The sequence below is a fragment of the Ascidiella aspersa genome, chromosome 3, assembly GCF_963924565.1.
Source record: "Ascidiella aspersa chromosome 3, kaAscAspe10.2, whole genome shotgun sequence".
NCBI classification, from domain to species: Eukaryota; Metazoa; Chordata; class Ascidiacea; order Phlebobranchia; family Ascidiidae; genus Ascidiella; species Ascidiella aspersa.
Window position 1 is genome coordinate 5,115,827 of NC_139449.1, and position 20,589 is coordinate 5,136,415.

The following is a 20,589-nucleotide window of genomic DNA, read 5'->3' on the forward strand; positions in this document are numbered from 1 at the left end:
TAAAGTGACGAAGCGACTTACCGCCTGCTGGGCTTTATTGTCCCGCGCGTGAGACTTTCATTGTGCGAAGTGGCACGTCCTAAACTGGGCTCGTGCGACTTGCATTTTAAAACGAGGCTTCTCTTTAGTAAAATTACTTACTTAATGCTGTTAAGAAACAACTTATTTTACCGCCGCAAATTTAAATGCAAAATCTGGTGGCAACTTTAATCCAACATATCAACACCAGGCCTACATAACTTAAAATTGTGTGTTGATATGTTGGATTGGAGTAATATACTATGTTCAAAGCAGAATATCGGCGAATCATTTATAATGCTTGCTTTCAATGCGGCGTTAGTTTTTTTTCGGGCGACCAATTACTTCGCGATAATCTTCGCCTAATAATTAAGTGTCAATAGGGTGTATTTACCGCCGCAAGTTCTCTCTGTTAGCACCTGTCGTGTGCATCTTGCTCCAACCAGCATACTACCAACATCAGGCCTAAACATCTAGCAAAACTTTCGATTTAATAGTTTGCGTATTGAGAAAATAATAGTGTTTTTCATATTGTTTAAAACTACAGATTTAAAGCCTGTTTTAACAGTGATTGCTCGGCCCAAGCCATGGTAAAAAATTACCGAGTAAAAGTTTGCAAAAGTATAGCAAACCATAGGCGTTAAACCATTTTTAGTCTTTAAGAGAATAATAATATTTGCTTTTCAAACACGTAAGCTGGTCAAAATTTAATAAAATGACCATACGCATTATCTACGTAAATTCTATTTATCAAATATATGTTTCGATCATTCCCCAAATTCTACGCCATATTTGAACCCCTTTCGCATCAAAGGCATAAAGTTAAGTGGGGAAGTTTTCGGCCCATATCTGTTTTTGCTTGCAGAAACAAGTTAAGGAAAATAAAAAACAAAAAAGTACACAATACAAAATATTAAAAAAAAATAATAAATAAAGTAAAAATTGAAAATAAACACTAAGCCCTGAAAATATACCCCCTGACAAAATCTACAACAACCGCACCCCCGCTATGGCATGTTTCAGACCGAATTTTGTCCAGAGCATTATAGAAAAAGTGAACATCGTAGAACTTTCAAATTTTTCAGACATGGCGTAGAGTGGTGGTATGAAGGTGCTGTGTAGAGGTTTATGAGGCTGCACCCCCATCGTTTTAGTTCATAACAGCTATCTACTACTATCTAGCGGCAGAAAAACTTCAATACAGAATGCTTTCATATCACTTGCTTTATACAGCTTGCGTCGCGACGAGGCGGCTGCTGGCATCCCTGCTGCGCCCTATTGTCCCGCGCGTGCAACATTTGTGTTGGAAGTAAAACTATGCACATGCGACTTGCCTTTCATAAAGAGGCCGCCTCTCTAAGTAAAAAAACCTATTGCTCTTACAACACAAAATATTTTACCACCGCAAATTTAAATGCGAATCCTACAGGCAGTGTACACATCTCCTGTTAGCACCTGTTGTAACACCATTCAAACATATCAACACCAGGTCTAAACAAATATAATTATACAAGGGCCGCAACAACAAAAAGCTTAAGATTAACGCATTCTTAACGACGACGTTACAAAGCTACGTCATAACATGGCGTCATAAATAAATAAATCTTGCGTTTATTGGATTTAAATGGGCAAAACTTTCAATATAAAACGTGGCTTATATTAGGCACATAAACGTGTTTGCATATTGCTCAAAACTACAGATTTAAACTCTGTTTCAACAGTGATTGCACCAAGGCATGGTAAAAATTTACCCAGTAAAAGTTGGAAAAAGTATAGCAAACCATAGACGTTAAATCATTTAGAGAGAGAATGAAAATATTGACTTTTTAAACATGCTAGCTGACCAAAATCCGTAAGCATTATCTACGTAAATTTTTATTGATCATGTTTCGATCATTTGCCAAAATCTACGCCATATTTGAACCCCCTTCGCTTCAAAGCCATAAGTTATTATATATTATACACAACTTATAATTGTGTGTGGATATGTTGGATTGGAGTAACATACAGAACAGTATAAAGTTTCACCCACCGTACAAGGGAAGCATTGCGAGTAGAGATGTTCAAAGCAGAATATCGGCGACTCATTTATAAAATGCTTGCTTTCAATGCGGCGTTAGTTTGTTTTTCGGGCGACCAATTACTTCGCGATCATCTTCGCCTAATAATTAAGTGTCAATAGGGTGTATTTACGTAAGTTTAAATGCGAAATCATAAGGCAGTGTACGCCTCTCTGTTAGCACCTGTCGTGCATCTTGCTCCAATCCAACATATCAACACCAGGCCTACACAACTTAAAATTGTGTGTTGATATGTTGGATTGGAGTAACATGCCATACAGGTGCAAATAGCAAATATTCTCCAAATCGTATTTCATCGCATTGTCGCGGTAATACACAAAGAGGTAAGGCCGTGAATAAAGTTTCACCCACCGTACAATTAACGGAGGGAAGCATTGCGAGTAGAGATGTTCAAAGCAGAATATCGGCGACTCATTTATATAATGCTTGCTTTCAATGCGGCGTTAGCTTTTTTTCGGGAGACCAATAACTTCGCGATAAGCTTCGCCTAATAATCAAGTGTCAATAGGGGGGTGTATTTACCGCCGCAAATTTAAATGCGAAATCTTGAGGCCGTCTACGCCTCTCTGTTAGCACCTGTTGTGCATCTTGCTCCAACCAACATACCAATATCAGGCCTAAACAACTAGCAAAACTTTCGATTTAATAGTTTGCGTATTAGGCACATAATAGTGTGTTTCATATTGTTTGAAACTACAGATTTAAAGTCTGTTTTAACAGAGTGATTGCTCCGACCAAGCCATGGTAAAAATGTACCGAGTAAAAGTTTGCAAAAGTATTGCAAACCATAGGCGTTAAACCATTTTAAGTCTTTAGGAGAATGATAATTTGCTTTTCAAACACGTAAGCTGGCCAAAATGTAATAAAATGACCATACACATTATCTACGTAAATTCTATTTATCAAATATATGTTTCGATCATTCCCCAAATTCTACGCCATATTTGAACCCCTTTCGCATCAGAGGCATATTTTGAGTGGGGAAATTTTCGGCCCATATCTGTTTTTGCTTGCAGAAATAAGTTAAGGAAAATGAAAAACAAAATATATAATATAAAGTACACAATACAAAATATAAAAAAAAAATTAAAATAAAAATTGAAAATAAACACTAAGCCCTAAAAATATATCCCTGACAAAATATACAACAACCGCATCCCCGTTCTTTTTTGGTTTCCTATGGTATGTTTCAGACCGATTTTTGTCCGAAGCTTTATAGAAAAAGTAGACATCGTAGAACCTTCAAATTTTCAGACATGGCGTAGAGTGGTATGTAGGTGCTTTGTAGAAGTTTATGAGGCTGCACCCCCAGGGGCCTTTGCTTGGGGGGCAAAAACCTGAATTATTGCGTTTTAGCCCTTTCTAGATAACGACTGCCATCTAGCAGCAGATAAACTTTCATACAGAATTTGTTCATGTTCGCTTGCTTTTGTCAAGCTTGTGAAGTGACGAAGCGACTCACCGCCTGCTGCGCTTTATTGTCCCGCGCGTCAGACTTTCATTGTGCGAAGTGGCACGTCCTAAACTGGGCTCGTGCGACTTGCATTTTAAAAATAGGCTTCTCTTTAGTAAAATTACTTAATGGTCTTAAGAAACAACTTATTCGCAAATTTAAATGCGAAATCTGGTGGCAACTCCAATCCAACATATCAACACCAGGCCTACACAACTTAAAATTGTGTGTTGATATGTTGGATTGGAGTAACATACTATACAGGTGCAAATTGCAAATAATCTCCAAATACGATTTTTTCAAATATTCTTCAAATCGTATTTCATCGTATTGTCGCGGTAATACAAAAAGAGGTAAGGCCGTGAATAAAAGTTTCACCCACCGTACAATTAACGCAGGGAAGCATTTCGAGTAGGGATGTTCAAAGCAGAATATCGGCGACACATTTATAATGCTTGCTTTAAATGCGGCGTCAGCATTTTTTGGGGCGACCAAAAATTACCTTTGCGATAAGCTAATAATAATGAAGTGTCAGGGTGTGTTTACCGCCGCAAATTTAAATGCGAAATCTTAAGGCAGTGTACGCCCCTCTGTTAGCACCTGTTGTGCATCTTGCTCCAACCAACATACCAATATCAGGCCTAAACAACTAGCAAAACTTTCTATTTAATAGTTTGCGTATTAGGCACATAATAGTGTGTTTCATATTGTTTGAAACTACAGATTTAAAGTCTGTTTTAACAGTGATTGCTCGGACCAAGCCATGGTAAAAATTTACCGAGTAAAAGTTTGCAAAGTATTGCAAACCATAGGCGTTAAACCATTTTAAGAATCAACACGTAAGCTGGCCAAAATGCAATAAAATGGCCATAGACATTATCTACGTAAATTATATTTATCAAATATGTGTTTCGATCATTCCCCAAATACTACGCCATATTTGAACCCCTTTCGCATCAAAGTGGGGAAGTTTTCGGCCCATATCTGTTTTTGCTTGCAGAAACAAGTTAAGGAAAATGAAAAACAAAATATGAAATATATAATATAAAATACACAATACAAAATACAAAATATTAAAAATTAAAAAATGAATATGAAAAAAAAAATTGAAAAAAAAAAAATTAAAATAAAATCAATTTAAAAAAAATTAAAACAAAATAAAAATAAACACTAAGCCCTGAAAATATAACCCCTGACAAAATATACAACACCGCCGCACCCCCGTCTAGTTTCTTTTTGTTTTTGGGCGCAGTTTACATTTTTTAGCAGATACTTGCTGAAAAACCTTCGATCTGCATGCATTTCTAAAGCATACTATTGCTTTACCAAGGGAAACAAGTTGCCTTGTTTTGAAGTACACTGATAACAATTTATTAATGCTTCTGATTGATTATGTGCAACAGGTAAATTCCATGTATGTGTTGAGGCAGTTGTCAAGCAGCAGGAAGGTAAAGAGCTTTTGCTTGCTCCTAAACTGACTGCTAGGCATATAAATCCCACACACTATGAGAAAATGCGTGTCACCATGGCTGCAAAAACTAAGGCAGGGATGTCCAACATTTTATTATAGTGGGCCGCAGAACCTTTTAAGTTTCAAGATTAAGTATTGGCCTTCAGGGTTATAACGGGCCTTTAGATTTATATATATATTTTTTACCCATACTATACTATTAGTGCGCCCCTAAAAGCTGACTGGTACATTTTAATTAGGCTAATATTGAACAATTAAAATACTACTAGGGAGTAAAAATGACTAGCGGTTCAATAGATGGGAAAACCATTCGATAAAGTCGTTCATAGCGAAATAGTTCAGTTCTCAAAAAGCAGCATACTGTAAAAAAGTTTGACTGCCAGCACCAGTCTGTTGCGTTTAACGTTTGGCGTAGCGTTTCACATAGCGTTAACGCAAGACGAGACAAACGTGAAGCGCATGACGCTAAGTGGGCAGAAAGACACCTTGAAGCGTCTGGCGTCAAGCGCTAACGTCGTCCAGTTCACACGTAAAGGGATACTGCGTTTCGCTTTAAGCGTCGCGTCAAGCAGTGCGTAACGACGCTTCAACCGTTCGGCTGCGTTTGGCGTGGCGCGTTTTACATAGCACACAAAACGCGTCAGGCGACGTTCCCGGTTTGTTGTCAGCAGACAGCGTCAGTTCGCTTGGCTGTTATTACAACAGCAGCAACTATACTGTTGGCTCTTGGCACTGTATTACCTGAAAGGTAAGCCTGGATATAAATATGTAGCCAGTCTGCATTCTGTTGTTTTTTTAATTGTGTTTCGACCTGATTTAGTATGTTTAAAACTTAAGTTTTCAAAATAAGGATTTCCCACCTTAGGTGTGCAAATAAAACATGGTTGCACACTTCAAAGTTTAGTGCTGCACACTCCAGGTTTCAGCATGTAGTGCCATGAAATGTAGATTGACCTGATATGCTCACCATTTATACTATTAACATTTTAATATGTTTGTCATTTAAGAAACCATTGGCATATTTTAACTCATCTAAACAGCTTTATTTTGCATCAGAGAATGAGTTCGTGGAATACTTTTGGAAAGAGAGAATCTGGGTGAATTTAATTTAGTCAAAAACATGCGGACGGACCCAGAAAGTTTTCACAAATATTTTCGAATGGATGCAGACATCTTTGATGAGTTGTTGGAAAAAGTTGAACCATACATTCATAAAAAAGATACACATTGGAGAAAGGCTATTTCCAGCTGAAAGATTTGCAATTACATTAAGGTACATGTTTTATAGTGACTGTAATATTAGATTTTCTATATTTAATTAAAATGAGTAAATTTCTGTTTTGTTTATCTTTATAGATATTTAGCTTCTGGTGATTCACAAACAACTATTGCTCTAAGCTACAGGGTGGGTTATACTTATACTTGCCAAATAATTATGGAAACATGTGAAGCCATTTGGAAAGTGTTGCAGCCAGGGTGCCTAAAACCTCCATCTTCTGAAACTGAATGGAAAAAAATTGCTCATGAATTTTATGAACTTTGGGACTTTCCTCTATGTGTGGGTGCAATTGATGGCAAGCATATTGTCATACAAGCCCCTGGTAATGCAGGTTCTGAATTCTTTAATTATAAAGGTTCACATAGTATATTGTTCTTATGGCAGTATGTGACGACGCTCAATATTGTTTTACCATGATTGACATAGGGGATTCAGGGCGTCACAGTGATGGCGGAGTCTTTGCTAACTCAGAGTTCGGTAAAAGGTTTATGGAAAATAATCTAAATATCCCCCTTCAGAATGCTTGCCACACACTGACACCATGGTACCCTACTGTATTGTTGGGGATGCAGCATTTCCACTTAAAAAAATTTAATGAGGCCATACCCTGGAAGGAGATTGTCAGAAGACAAAAATATATTTAATTACAGGCTGTCTCGCGCAAGACGGGTCATTGAGAATGCCGGTGGCGCATTTTTAGAAGACCAATAATTGCAGAACCAAATAAAGCTGTTTTAATTACAAAAGCAGCTTGCTGTTTACATAATTACCTCCAAATTAAAAACAAACTTCAGCTACCCCAGGAAAGAATGTATTGTTCACCATCTTATGTTGATAAAGAGGATAGACTGGGTAACATCACTATGGGAGAGTGGCGTGCAAACTTGCAACAGCATACCAATTTGCATTCGCTTGGACGCTGCGGCTCCAATATGTATTCAAAAGATGCTTGATTTTTTTATCTCAGACTTTGGAAAATTGTCATGGCAAAATGCAGTGGTTAACCGTTTGTAATGTTCTTACCTAATTACTTATGGTATTTCTCTTTTCCTTCACTTCATACTAGCAGAGCAGTATTTCACTTTTTGTGTATTGAAAAAAGAACAACTTGAAAATGAATGGAATGAAAAATAAAATAAAAAACTATAAAAAACAGTTTGATTGTTAGCTTGAAATCACTTGAGGCTCTTCACTTGTAGATTGAGAACATAAGAATTGTAAAATACTAGTCATGGACTCATTTGCTTTGGCAAGACTCATGCTTCGTAGTTTAAATGCGACAAGCTTTCCAAATCTATCAAATTCATCGAAGATTCGACGGCCGTTTTGACTGTATTGTAGCCATAGTTTTCATGTTTTCTTTGAAAATGCCACAGATGGTTTCCTGAAATAACCAAGCATTAAACATCTTTCCTGAATCAATAACTTAAAATTGAATGTACTGTTATATAAACTGACCTGAAATCCAGTTCGATTTGAAGTTTTTCTTTTTTTACTGCTAGATTGTGATTGGCCTGAGTGGACTGATTCACTATCAAAAGTTTCTACCACTTCATTTTCCACAGGCTCTAATTCTATTTGATCTAAACATGCAAAAATGACCAAGTATTTTTTCTATTCATGAATTAAAGATACATGTGAGTTTCAAGGACAAACATACAACAGCACCTTCATCTGTCAATTCACTTGTGTTTGTAAAATCTAGTTCCTGTGTAGGATTAAATAGCTCTTCAGCGGAACTGACATTTCCAATAGTTCTACAAAAAGTTACTTATTTACAAAATATTTCCTAGATTTAATTAATAAATTAGTCATGTCGTCTTACATTTTGTGTCGAAGGTGGTCCAGTAAAAAGGTGAGAGAATTATAGTGCTCCCACATTGAATTAGATACAACTCCTGACCCACTTTTTCTTTGATTATCTATTTTCTTTTTTTCTTTGGAAAAACGGTCTCGCAAGCTTTTCCAGCGCTTTGTACATGTATCCACTGTCAAAATAAATACGTGGAAAAACGCTAGTAAACTCATGATCATTTTAATTACCAATCACCTGGTTGGCCTGTGCACTCGCTTATTTTCATCCACATGTTGTCTTTTCTTAATTGGTCTTTGTAAAATTTATCTTTGGAATCGTATAGATATGGGGCATCACGAACCATTTGGATTAATATTTCATTAAAACTCATTTTCACTGGTCTACCAATAAAAAAGTTACTAAACTACTAATTTACATCAACAAACCAATATATTTTGTAAATTTATCCAATATTCAATACAAAAAATAAGCGCGTCCCGCGGAAAATGCTTTGCCGCGTAACGCTTAACCAAAAAACGCGACGCTTGACGCGAAACGCAGTATGTGTGCAGAGCCCTTTCGTCATATTTTATCTAAAAGTAAAGGGCTCTCTCTCCACACATACTGCGTTTGGCTCTTGGCACTGTTACCTGAAAGGTCTGCATTCTGTTGTTTTTTTTAATTGTGTTGCGGTGTGCAAATAAAACATGGTTGCACACCCCAGGTTTCAGCATGTAGTGCCGTGAAATGTACCTGGTGGTATCATGAGATAATATAAAAATCTCCTGAATATTATATGCTCACCATATTTATACTATTAACATTTTTTATATGTTTGTCATTTAAGAAACCATTGGCATATATTTTAACTCATCTAAACAGCTTTATTTTGCATCAGAGAATAATGGGTTCCTGGAATACTTTTCGAAAGAGAGAATCTGGGTGAATATATTTAATTTAGTCGAAAACATGCGGACGGACCACTGATCTCTATGAAACCTGGATAGCGCAACTAGTAGTGGCACGCGTGAGCGGTTTTTGAAGCCAATTAGAAGGCTTCTACGCCATCTTGAAAAGTTCCATTTTCTATAAAGTACCCTTATTGAATGTTGAAAATAAATAACGATTTAATAATAATGTTAACAAAACGCTATCAAACTACAACCTTCGGTGCTTTCAAGTTTATATTAGGGTGACAATATTGATAAAAAATGTAAAAATCTTAACAAATTCTCATGTTTTTTCTTGTTAGTTCTCATTACACATCACATATTCCATGAGACAAAAGTGGTCCAGAATGTATGTATTATTTTATGGCTAGCATTGATTCTTGCTCTTTAAATCATTCCGATAAGAATATACCACTTCGCTGTTGTTATGTTGTTGTTTATTGCATTTTTTTTTATTTTTCACAGCCCAAAAGTCTTCAGGAAATATTTACAGGTTAACACACATCTATATTATTAAATCTAAGTAATCTGAGATACTCAAATCAGCAACAACAATTATATTGTTAGTTTAATATCAAACTAGTTACATGCAAAAAATAAACTTGCAGTTTTATTCATCAATATTATTATTTGTCATAAATTCATGCATTGTTGAATAAAAAATAACTATACTCATGCAGTTTAGGTGGAATTACACTACTTGCAGGCTTTAAATGGTTTAGTGATGAATTCCAGTTTAAAAAATCTAGGTGTGTTGTTCCTGCAATCAAAATTATTTGACTAAACCTATTAACAGTCACAGTGCGGACTAAACCGGTGCTGGTCTAGAAATCCTACACCACAACGAAACATTATTCGGGTTAGGGTTAGCGTTTGGGGTTAGGGTGGGTGAGTTTTATTATTAAATAAAGAATATATCAATACTTGACCCACACCCAAACTCAAATTTTGTGCGTTGATTTTATAACTGTAGTAGGAGGTGTCCTTGGCTTAACAGCTGGAGCAATTCTGGGTCTTGCTCCTGTGCTTGCGCAATCTCGCCCATTGTCAAACCACTAGAGGCACGAACATCGATAGTGGCAACCTTCGGCGCATCGGTCAACTGGTCTTCGCCTATTCGACTAAGAGCGTCTGCATTTTTATGTTTGACACCCGGGCGATGCATTATTAAAATCGTATTGTGACAGGTGCTCGACACACTGGCCATAGAGGTCCTTTAGACTGATATAGCCACTTAAGAGAAACGTTGTCAGTGCGCAAAGTGAAAGCTTGGCCTAGGAGGTAACAGCGAAATAACTTGGTGGCATGAACGACCGCTTATAATTCTTTGCGAGTGGTGGAATAATTTCGTTCTGTTTTAGTTAAAGTCCTGCTGCCATAAGATAACGTGTTCCTTTCCCTCGTGCCACTGCGCTAACACACATCCAATGGCAAAATCAAACGCGTCGGTGTCTAGTACGAAAGGCTTCTGGAAATCAGGGTAGCGAAGGACTGGTGATCTTATCAAAGAAGATTTTAGTTTGGCGAAGCATGTCATGTCTGACACTCGTCCGACCTTGCGATGGCTTCGACTTTTCTGTTAGACGGTGAAGCGGCGCAGCGATTTTGGCATAATCACGTATGAACTTGCGGTAATAAGAAGTTAAGTTAAACCAACGAACTGTCGTACTTGCTTTGTATTCTTCGGGGCCTGCAATGATTTTACTGCAGCGATTTTTTCGGGGTCACACAAAACACTTTCGGCAGAAATAATGTGGGCCTAAAAAATAAACCTCTTACTTGAAAAGGGCGCACTTCTTGGGCTTGAATGTCAGGCCCGCGTCGGCAAGCCCCTTCAGTCGTTCCAGATGCTCCTGAAAGGTGCGCCCATACACACACTATGGTGTCATCCAAATAAGCGAGTACTCCTTGCCATTTAAAACAATACGCATTAGACCCATTGGCATCACATTGAACTCAAGCAGGCTTGCGAAAGCGGTCTTTTTGCGGGAACTTTTTTATCCATAGGAATTTGCCAATACCCAGATTTTAAATCGAGTATACTAAAATAGGTGGAGTCTACTCGTGGTATAGGGTAACTGTTTTCCTTGTCACCTCATGAAGGCCCCGATAATCAATGCAAAAACGAGTTTCACCTGACTTTTTCCTCACAAGTACGATCGAACTTGACCATGGGGATGATGATGAACGGATAAGACCCCCCCCCCTGGTCTTCTTCATCTCGTGGACGATTTCCTCCACTTTCTTCTTTTTGGGTGGTGCCATCCGACGAAAGGGTTGTCGCACTGGGCGAACATCTCCGGTGTTAATCATCCGTCCTATTTCTGTTGAGTGGGTCGCGAACGATCTGCGATAGTTGCAGCCTACCCGTGCGAGCTCGCTTGTTGTAAGACCGCCACCAATTTCAATTTCGTCTGTAAAATCTCCTTCAGGTTTTCTTAAGTTGGGTATACGGAGCTGACGCTCTGTTGGGCAGGACAAGAAAAGTCCACGCATCTCTGGTCATTACAATAACATGTGTGTGTTAACGACTGGACTGTGACGGATGTTAGAATGGGCGAAAGTGTGGCAACGCGGTGCCTTCAGGCAGCTCGATAACGTCGTCGGTGGTAACAAACGACGCACTCCTGCGTTTCTAGGAAATCTATCCCAAGAATACAATCGAATGAAATAGAGTCACAAACGAAAACATTCATACGTAACTCTTTTAGCAGCAACTGTAAGTTGTACTGGAAGTAAACCATCCATATTTAGTTTGTGGCCGTCAGCATTGGCGAATGACAGGTTTCGGGACACATCGACAAGTTACGTTTAACTTTTGCCTTCAAACAGTTCCACACTTTTCTCGTAATGATGGTAACTGCTGAACCCGTATCAACTAGGGCGCATACTTACAGGTTTTCGAATCTGGTTGCGCTTGGCGCATATAGTTAGGCCGTACAAAGCAGGGTTGTTTAACGTCCTTGTGTTAATGTAACTTCATGTCGAAAACAGAGGTCGAAAACCTACGGCCCACCAGTGAAAATCATCCGGCCCGCAAACTTTTTTACAAACTGTACACGAGGCCATGCCCGATCTTTTTAACTGTCGTAATTTAACTATACGAAAATGCACAAAATGTTCGCGCCCCGCGCGTATCTAATTTGACTTTGAGTTAAGGTGACGTGCGCATGATAAATTTCTTCCAAATTAATTCGCTGATGTATTCTATCGTGATCAACATTAACAAAAAGTAAATAATAAATATGTTGATGTTTCGTTTTCTGTGTGCCAAAACTGCGTTACGCCTCTTTGTAAATTAAAAGGTTTGCCGATTTAAATCAAACAAACGCAATTTTTCTGCGATGCGCGCGTTGCCTTCCTTCTGTTTTAGTATAACTAGACTCATTTTTAACTGATCAAACATTTAGGCCGTCCCCGATTAAGAATAATTATAAGTGCTTTATAACAAATTTTTATAATAAAATTTTTAATGGAAATTTAATACGGACCGCCATGAACTTGCTGAGTTTGGTTTTACCCGCGACTAGGTCAAGGTTGCCGACCTCTGCAACTTTTGGGAGTTGGTGGGGCTGCAACCCCAGGAACACATATTGGTTGCTAAATTTTCATCCGAATGAGACATCCGCAAGTAGTCAAGCCCAAGGCTTTTTTCAGTTGTGTTGCACAACCCTTTCTCTTTTAAAATGAACAAAACGCATAACACAGATTTGTCTTTATAAATAGAAACACAATAAGTTGCTGTGGTTTTTTAGCAAAGCTATCTTATTAAAAAGAACCCGAAGTATTCGGGTCGCGAGACCTCGGTACTAGTAATTTTGTGTTGCGCCAAAAGGTATTTGCGGGCCCCTGTTCTAGGGGACGGGTGCCGACACACTAAAGCCGTCCTGCGCTAAGTTATGCACGCAGTTGGGTTATGGGACGCGGAGTCGAGACTGGGTCGCTACCGTGCTGTTCAGTAAACTATAGACCGTGATTTTTTAAGTGCGTTGAATAAAATGCGAAGAACCAAACAACCCTAAATGTAAATATAATATAACCCTGTAGTTAAATAAAATAACCCGGTATTTGGCCAACACTTTGTTTTCCTAGTACTTTTGTCACTCTAAAATTGACTTTGATGTGATAAACCCACTTTTTATCCTACGATTTAGCTGTTTTGAAGCAGGCGACTGTAATGCATGTACAACCGCCTGAAAATGGAAATTCATGACCCACTTTTGGAAACCGACCAAGGAGGTAAGAAATAGATACTTTTACTTCGAAGCTTCGTCAAGTAAAGACACTAAATAATTTTCATGAGGGAAAATATAATTCTAAGAATGCTTTCGCTATTCCGATACATATTCCAGTAACCTACCGCCAAAGATCTTTAATGTAAAATATTTTGTCCATCTCTTCCAACAGTGACGCCATCTAGCGTTTCGCGGCAATAGTGGTGCAACAACGGGCTTTTTTGCATAAATTAGGCACAATATTTTTGGCCTGAAAACTTTGAATAAATCTTTGCTTCAAAAGTAATGAAATGCAGACGGACGGAGCGTACCGTTATTGTTGTTTCTTGTTGACAAAAATAAAAATCGCCAACTAATCATGGTCTAAATCAGGGTGGTCCAAGGTTGACAGCATCGCGGGCCACAATATTTCTTTGATATACTTGGCGGGCCACATAAAGCAGGCTATATATGCGACATGCGTGCTAGGAGCGATCAACAATTTTCGTTAGGTCATGAAATGTTTAAAGATGACGACAAAAACCATCGTCAAAAAGTAATGCGATAAGGAGACTACTGGCAAAATGGTGCGCGCGAGGCGCGAAAAAATTGCGTATTTGACGAAACAGAATACACTGGATAAATTTGTCTAGAATTGAACGATGGAAATGTCCAGGGCGTTAACCTTTAGTCACATGCCAGTGAAATCCTGTAAAACAATACTTTGCCGAAGCGCTATATATTTTTTCATCGTTCATTTACCTTAAAGGGATGGCAAAAAAAGTAATTTATATAGGGTCGAACTTTTTATATTATGTTTACCGGTACATTAAAAAGACGTGAAACAAAACGCTAACGTAACCTACAAGTTAGCAAAACAGCTATTTCAGAAAGTTCCATGCGTACTGCGACTTTCTAACCGGTCTAACACAATACCAAAATTAGGCGTTCTTGGCACCACTGGATTAAAACTTGATGGGCGATAAACCGGTTAGTTAATTTATTTAATAATGTAACTAGGCCTATTACCAAACAATTGCAATATGTTTGCTGATCGTCGGTCAGTTATATTTCTTTGATTAAACCCTCAACTTTACGTATTACAATAATTTAACAGTTTTTCGCGGGCCATAAAAAAATGATGTCGCGGGCCACTTGGACCTCCCTGGTCTAAAAAGCCTTGGCCTGGGCGCGGAGCAAGGGCATTATAGCAGCACGTATGGAAATGTCCAAGCTGTAAGATCCAAATGGAACAAAAAGTTTTGCGATCGTCCCAAGACGGATTGGTTTGGCGCTGTCCAAAACGAGTAAGTTAGTTAATAAGATAACTATTAAATGCCCGTGGTTATTAGACTCTTCAAGCGTATATTTTAAACTTGATTTAATTGTGTCAAATAACTGCATTATTGGTTGTCATTAGATATAACGAGATTACGCACACTATCCTAAAAAAACATGGATGCTTTTGTTAAACGATGTTATTATGTTCTTGATATCTAGTAATTTGTTATGAATTACATCGGTATCCAAACTATCTTTTTAAAACCTGTACTTTGGAAACCACGCTTTGTTAGTAGTGTAAACAATTTTTTTTTTTTTTTTATAGAATTGTAGAAAAATTTTCTCTTTGAGAAAAGGATCCAACGTCGACCTGGAAACACTTTTCGAGTTGGTGTACTACCATTGGTCATTTAAATCTTCAACTATAGATATTCTCCGCCACACTGCCCTGTCAAAACAAACTGTTACAGATAACTACTATGTCTATCGTTTTGTGTGTTTTTGCGTATGTATATGTGGGTGTTAAAGTTTTATAAAAATTATGATTTTCACAGATTTGTTCAGAAGATTTAGGCGGCGTCGGCCACGTCGTTGCAATCGACGAATCGCTGGAGGCTCGGCGTAAGCCAAGCGCCAATGCGCAGGCACGGCAATACCCCAATTGTGGGTATTTGGCGGCATCGACATTGATACCAAGTGAGTTCATTTAATACCATCAACTTACCGTATACACACACATGTTTGTTGCGATATCACTGCATTTTATTCATGTTTTTCAAGAGAATGCTTCATGTAAATTGTCGAAAAACGGGACCGCGCCACCCTACAGCCAATTATATTGGAAAACATCGAGCCAGGCACCACACAATATGGTCCGACATGTGGCGCGCCTACAACAACTTGTCCTGTAAGTTTAAAACATTGTAGGGTTTTTAGCTTTAGCTGCTGCGCTATATTCGTTTATAAAAAAATAATTGATGAGATAATACTTTTTTTTTCCAGCTATAGGTTTCCAGCACGAGACGGTGAACCATTCAATAGAATTTGTATCACCAGCTGGCGTTCACACAAACCATATCTAAAGTTTGTGGTGTGCAGCAAAACGCTACATAAAAAGTGTGAACGGCGCTCCGGCACATCTCATTCCAGGCTACCTAGATGAGTTTATGTGGCGCCGGCAGCGCGACCCGGATCGCTATTTTGAGGACATTTTGGCAGCCATCGCCAGAAATCCTAAATACAGTTTTTAAATGTGCAAAATTTTGTTTCACTGTCAAACAGATAATCCAACAGCTAAGTTCCATTATAAGGTAGTCAGAGATGTTAGTATAAACTTCAAAATACTTTTACTTGCGCACGTCAATGCAATTTCCTATGCTAGGCGGCCGTAGATATTCCAGCCAAATTACCCTCAAAGAATGGACTCTGTAAAGAAAGGCTAGCACTAAGCACTCATAGTTACGTTTTAGGAATAGAATAAGGCTACCCCAAGACTCGACCAGAGTTTCTGTGCTGCCACCTAGTGGCAAGATATTTATAATATAGGGTACACTAAAAGTTCCGCTAGGCGTCGCACCATGCATATAGGGGTTTGTTTTTGCTCTCGCTGTACAGAAGATGAGGGTTGGCTCTTTCTGACGGTGTGTTTATCATTAGGGTAGACCCAGCACAAGGGCAACTACACAATTCTAAATTTTCGGGCAAAATGCAAACATATATGACCGTTAACCTTCAATAAAATACGCCAGGTGTCGCCACTTGCAAGATAATACCCCCTGTACAAATTTATTGGGAAAATGCTTTGACCTTTGGGAAAAATATGGCCAGCCTAACCAGCTTTATTGTTACCTTTGGAATTTGCATTTTAAAAACTAAATTTTGCTACTGTACCTCCTGCCGCTAAAAAGTGGTAGGATTCTAGACCAGCGCCAAATGGACTGCTAAGTATTTGTTTACTGAAGTTGTAGGTTGACCTAATCGCCGTGTTTAAGGAATACAATATAAGTCGGCATTATCATAGAAATACAAAAACTTGAATGATGGTCACATTGCAAGCTTTATTAGCTAAGCTTGGAAAGCAACGATGCAACCAAAACCAGCTTTGTGATATCATCATACAAACTAGCTAAAAACAGTAAACCATTTGCAGAAGGCGAGTGTTTATGTCTCGTTGAGTCGGCAGCATTAATATGCCCTGAAAAAAAAGCAATATTTGAAGAAGTTCCGTTGTCGAGGCGAACGGTTACAAGAAGGACAGAGGAAATCGCGAAGAACCTGACGCTCAAGTGCAACATTAAGTGGCGAGCTTTGACTGTTTCTCATTGGCTCTAGATGAGAGCTGTGATGTCCGCGATACTGCACAACTACTTATACTTGTCCGTGGAATAACCGACTTCAAGATTACAGAAGAGTTGGCAGCAGTACAGTCGATGAAAGGAACAACCCTAATGCTTGCGTGGACACGCCAGGGTTAAAATGGGATAGACTGGCTGGTGTCACAACAGACGGTTGTCCAAATCTTACAGGAAATGTTGGACTTTTAAAACGGGTGCAAGATAAAGTAAATGGACTTCACACGGATCACACAAAGTAACATTTATTCATTGTATAATTCACCAACACGTGTTATGCAAGTTAGTGCTAAAAATTGACCATGTTATAAAACTGCAGGGCACGTGCATATCACAGGCAGTTTGTTGCAATTTTAGAGGAGCAAGACACGGAGCATGGTAACCACACAGCTGTCAAGTCCGGGTAAAGTGCTAAAAAGGGTTTGGGACTTGAAGACGCAAATTCGAGAGTTTTGTTAACAAAGACTTAAGACTCCCCTTTCTGCTGCTCCATTTTTCGACCGTTCTAAAGGTAAAATAGTCAAAAAGTATTTGAAATGAACTCATGTCTAGTTGTCAAAGGGGCGCGGCTGGCCGAATCCGGCGGCGACCCCTGCTTTAAATGTACAAACATTTTGCCGCGTATAAAACGGTTTAACGCAACAACATCCAACAATTAACACATAAGAAAGCCCATTATTACGTAACAACGGTCGGGAAACTACTAAAAGTTCGCAGTACGGAAGTTGCCATAAGGTTAAAAGTTACCTACAATGCTGTTTGTTACTACTGTTACTTTTTATGTGAACCTTTTACAAAATTTTGCAAACAGTACTTTCATGTAACGCCCCCTTATGTGCGTTCAGCGCCGCAAATCGCCAACGTAGCCGAATAAAATTACAGAAGCTGAACTTTTCTGGAATGAGGTAAAGCAGTTCAAAGCTGCCTCAGGTAGAGTGTTCAGTGTATGAATTAAATCAAAAGCTTAATGCTGACTGCTAACTGTTATTATCCCCTATGTGTTATAAAAATTGTCAAATTAAAGTGTTCAAAATATCACAACGACTGGCTTTGTTTAACAAATAATTGTAAGTTGATTTATAACCTCACTAATTGAAAAACAACTTAAGTAGGGGGGGGGGGTGGTAATTTACAATTTTTTCATTGAACAAAACCAGGTGTACCCGGGAGGACTAAATAATAGTTAATTATGCCTTTAAAAAGGTTCTACATTGAAAAAAAAGTCCGACCTCACCTATATTTCTATTTTTGAAATTTGAGATCAACTAATTAAGGTATATGACTCTTGGTCTTGAAGGACCTTTAGACTAATTTATTCCCATAAGTTTTACCTGGAAATTTGACAGAAATTAGAAACAAATATCCCCAAATATCAATTTTAGGCTCATAGTATTTGATACAGGTTTACAGTAATATTCACAAATACACTAGTCCAAGGCTTTCAAGGCTTTGTCAAACTCTTCAGCATTCTTGTCACGGCTCTTTCCATTTAGCTCAGTCTTTCTGATTTTGAAGAGAGGGTCAGCTTTAGGAAGCAATGTGCTGGTAGCTCCTTTTTCATTCTTTGCTTTTTGATCTTCTCATTCTGTGAGTTGAGGTCAGCTAGATAATCCTCAACTTCTTCTGCCGAAGTAAAAGGACCTCCAATAACTTTAAGAGATTCTAAGTCAACAAGTCTTTTTCTTTCCTGCTTTAGGGCCAATTCTCTTTTCTCATAAGCGCCATCCTTTAGTCTGTTTAGACCAGTTTAACTCTCCAGCTCACTCTTGAGCTTAGCTTCTCTGTATCCGCGAAAGGATGGAGTCTCTCCGGTTCTTAATTCTTTCATTCTCTGAAGAATATTTTGTCTGCTCACGGCACTGAGTTCTTTAGATTTGTGAAGTCGGTAATCGATCTTTCACAGGCTCTCTCAGCTGCCATATTGTTTACCGGTGTGTCATCAATGTTCCTGGCCTGTTCGTTACCTTTTTTCGTCAATGCCGTAGTCCCGTCTCTGTCTCGCCAAAACAGTTTGGATGTGAGGAAGCATCACTTTTGCCAATTTTAATACCTCTACTTTATGCTCTTGCGCCACCTCGGTAACTGCAGCCAGAACTTCAAGCCCATAGCTCATTTTCACCCCTTCAAACAAACTCTCTGTCACACCTACAACATTATAGTTAAAATAACTACAAAACAAATCTATTAAAATACATGCAATTATCATGGTAAAAGTCTTACCCGCAAACTCAGGTTCGTCAAAGGTGTAGAAGTTATCACCAACGTCACCTCCCAAACTTTTGTGAATTTTGATATGACCTTAGATCAGTGCATATAGCATCCTTGGAAATTGTGTTGGTTAACTCCAAAACAGGCAAATACAACAAAAACTGGCTTGAGATATGACAATCCCATCACTTCCCTGACCAAACAAGCTAGACGGTTGTTAATGTTTGGTAGCCTCTAGGAACTCAGCAGTGAAGGACTGCTGCTGCCCGAGAAAGACAGCCAAATCTACTGTCTTTGTAGGCAAAAAGACCAACACCTTCACGTTCTTTTCACTGAGAAACAGCATGAACTCTTTGTTCTTATTCCATGGTTTAGCATTGTATTCTGGGGCCACCATATTCAGACACATATCTAAGGAGTGTCCAGCAACACTGCTATCCTTAGTGTCAAGGTCAACCATGAAACTCCTCTGAAGGAGAACAGCAAAACCTTTGTTGTGCTCAGTGAAGTCTGTCATGTGTGCATCAAGAAGTTTGTAGATGTCCTTCGCTTCTACCCCTCTTACAGCAGCCAAGATTACAAAAGCCATGTCAACCTAAAGTAAACTTTTTTTAGTACAAAACAATCTAGAACATACAGCATATCTTTTACCTGCATAGCCACACACATTTTTCTCCATCAATGGGAAGAATGGGAAGGGATAGGGAGTGTCACGACCAATGTGAATTCCCTGGGCCACAAACTGGCCAATCCTCTTTTTCGTGGTTGCATTATGGTAGTGAGTAAAGGCGTTTCCTCCCTGCTTTCCCTCAACCATCTTGTCCATCATCAAGTCAAGATCTTGGGCCTCAATACTCTTGAGAGCTTCCCTTATGTTTTTCTGGCCAGGAAGAAGAGTATCAACGTCGAAAGTTTCAGAATCACCAGGTAGATTCCATGTACGACCAAACAAAACATTGCCAACCTCCACAAGTGCCTTTGAAGCTTCTGGAATGGAGAGTCAGTCCCTCACCAACAATATTTCCAAGGCAAATGTAGGTTTCATCCTTAACCTAAAATTAATATTTAAAAAAAGGATTTTTTATTATATTTTTTATCATGATACCTTTCTTTCGCTTTTCCTGAGATGTCTAAAATCTTCGGGCAAAGGGTCGTCAACTTCCTCTGATTTTTTGTTATCTCCAGATTCTCCAACTTCTACACTTTCTGCCACTACAGGTTCTATGTCCAGAGGGCTTGCTTCTCCATAATGTGTTTTGCTTTCATTCTCACTACTGTCCTCACTTTTAAAGATATCTAAGGCTCCATCTTCTTTGAGAATCTCTCTGATCTTAGATATTGGCTGGTATTCAAACTTTTTTTCTCTCTCTATTCTGTACTTTCTCATAGTACATTTTCTCCATTTTCCCCATTTTTATACCCCAATCTTCTTCAACCCTCCGCTGTTTCTCATGATCTTCCTCCCCATTAGCTTTTCGAGGAAAGATA

At 38.6% G+C, this 20,589-nt stretch overlaps 1 protein-coding gene across 1 annotated transcript; it reads right to left on the reverse strand.

Moving 5' to 3' along the window:
* Positions 1-7,466: 7,466 nt before the first annotated feature.
* LOC146158194 (uncharacterized) lies at positions 7,467-8,488 on the reverse strand. The gene is made up of 2 exons (XM_083383889.1): positions 8,346-8,488; positions 7,467-7,632 (listed from the first exon to the last, which is right to left on the reverse strand). Exons 1-2 carry the CDS (start codon positions 8,486-8,488, stop codon positions 7,467-7,469), a joined length of 309 nt encoding a protein of 102 aa, XP_083240015.1.
* Positions 8,489-20,589: the final 12,101 nt, after the last annotated feature.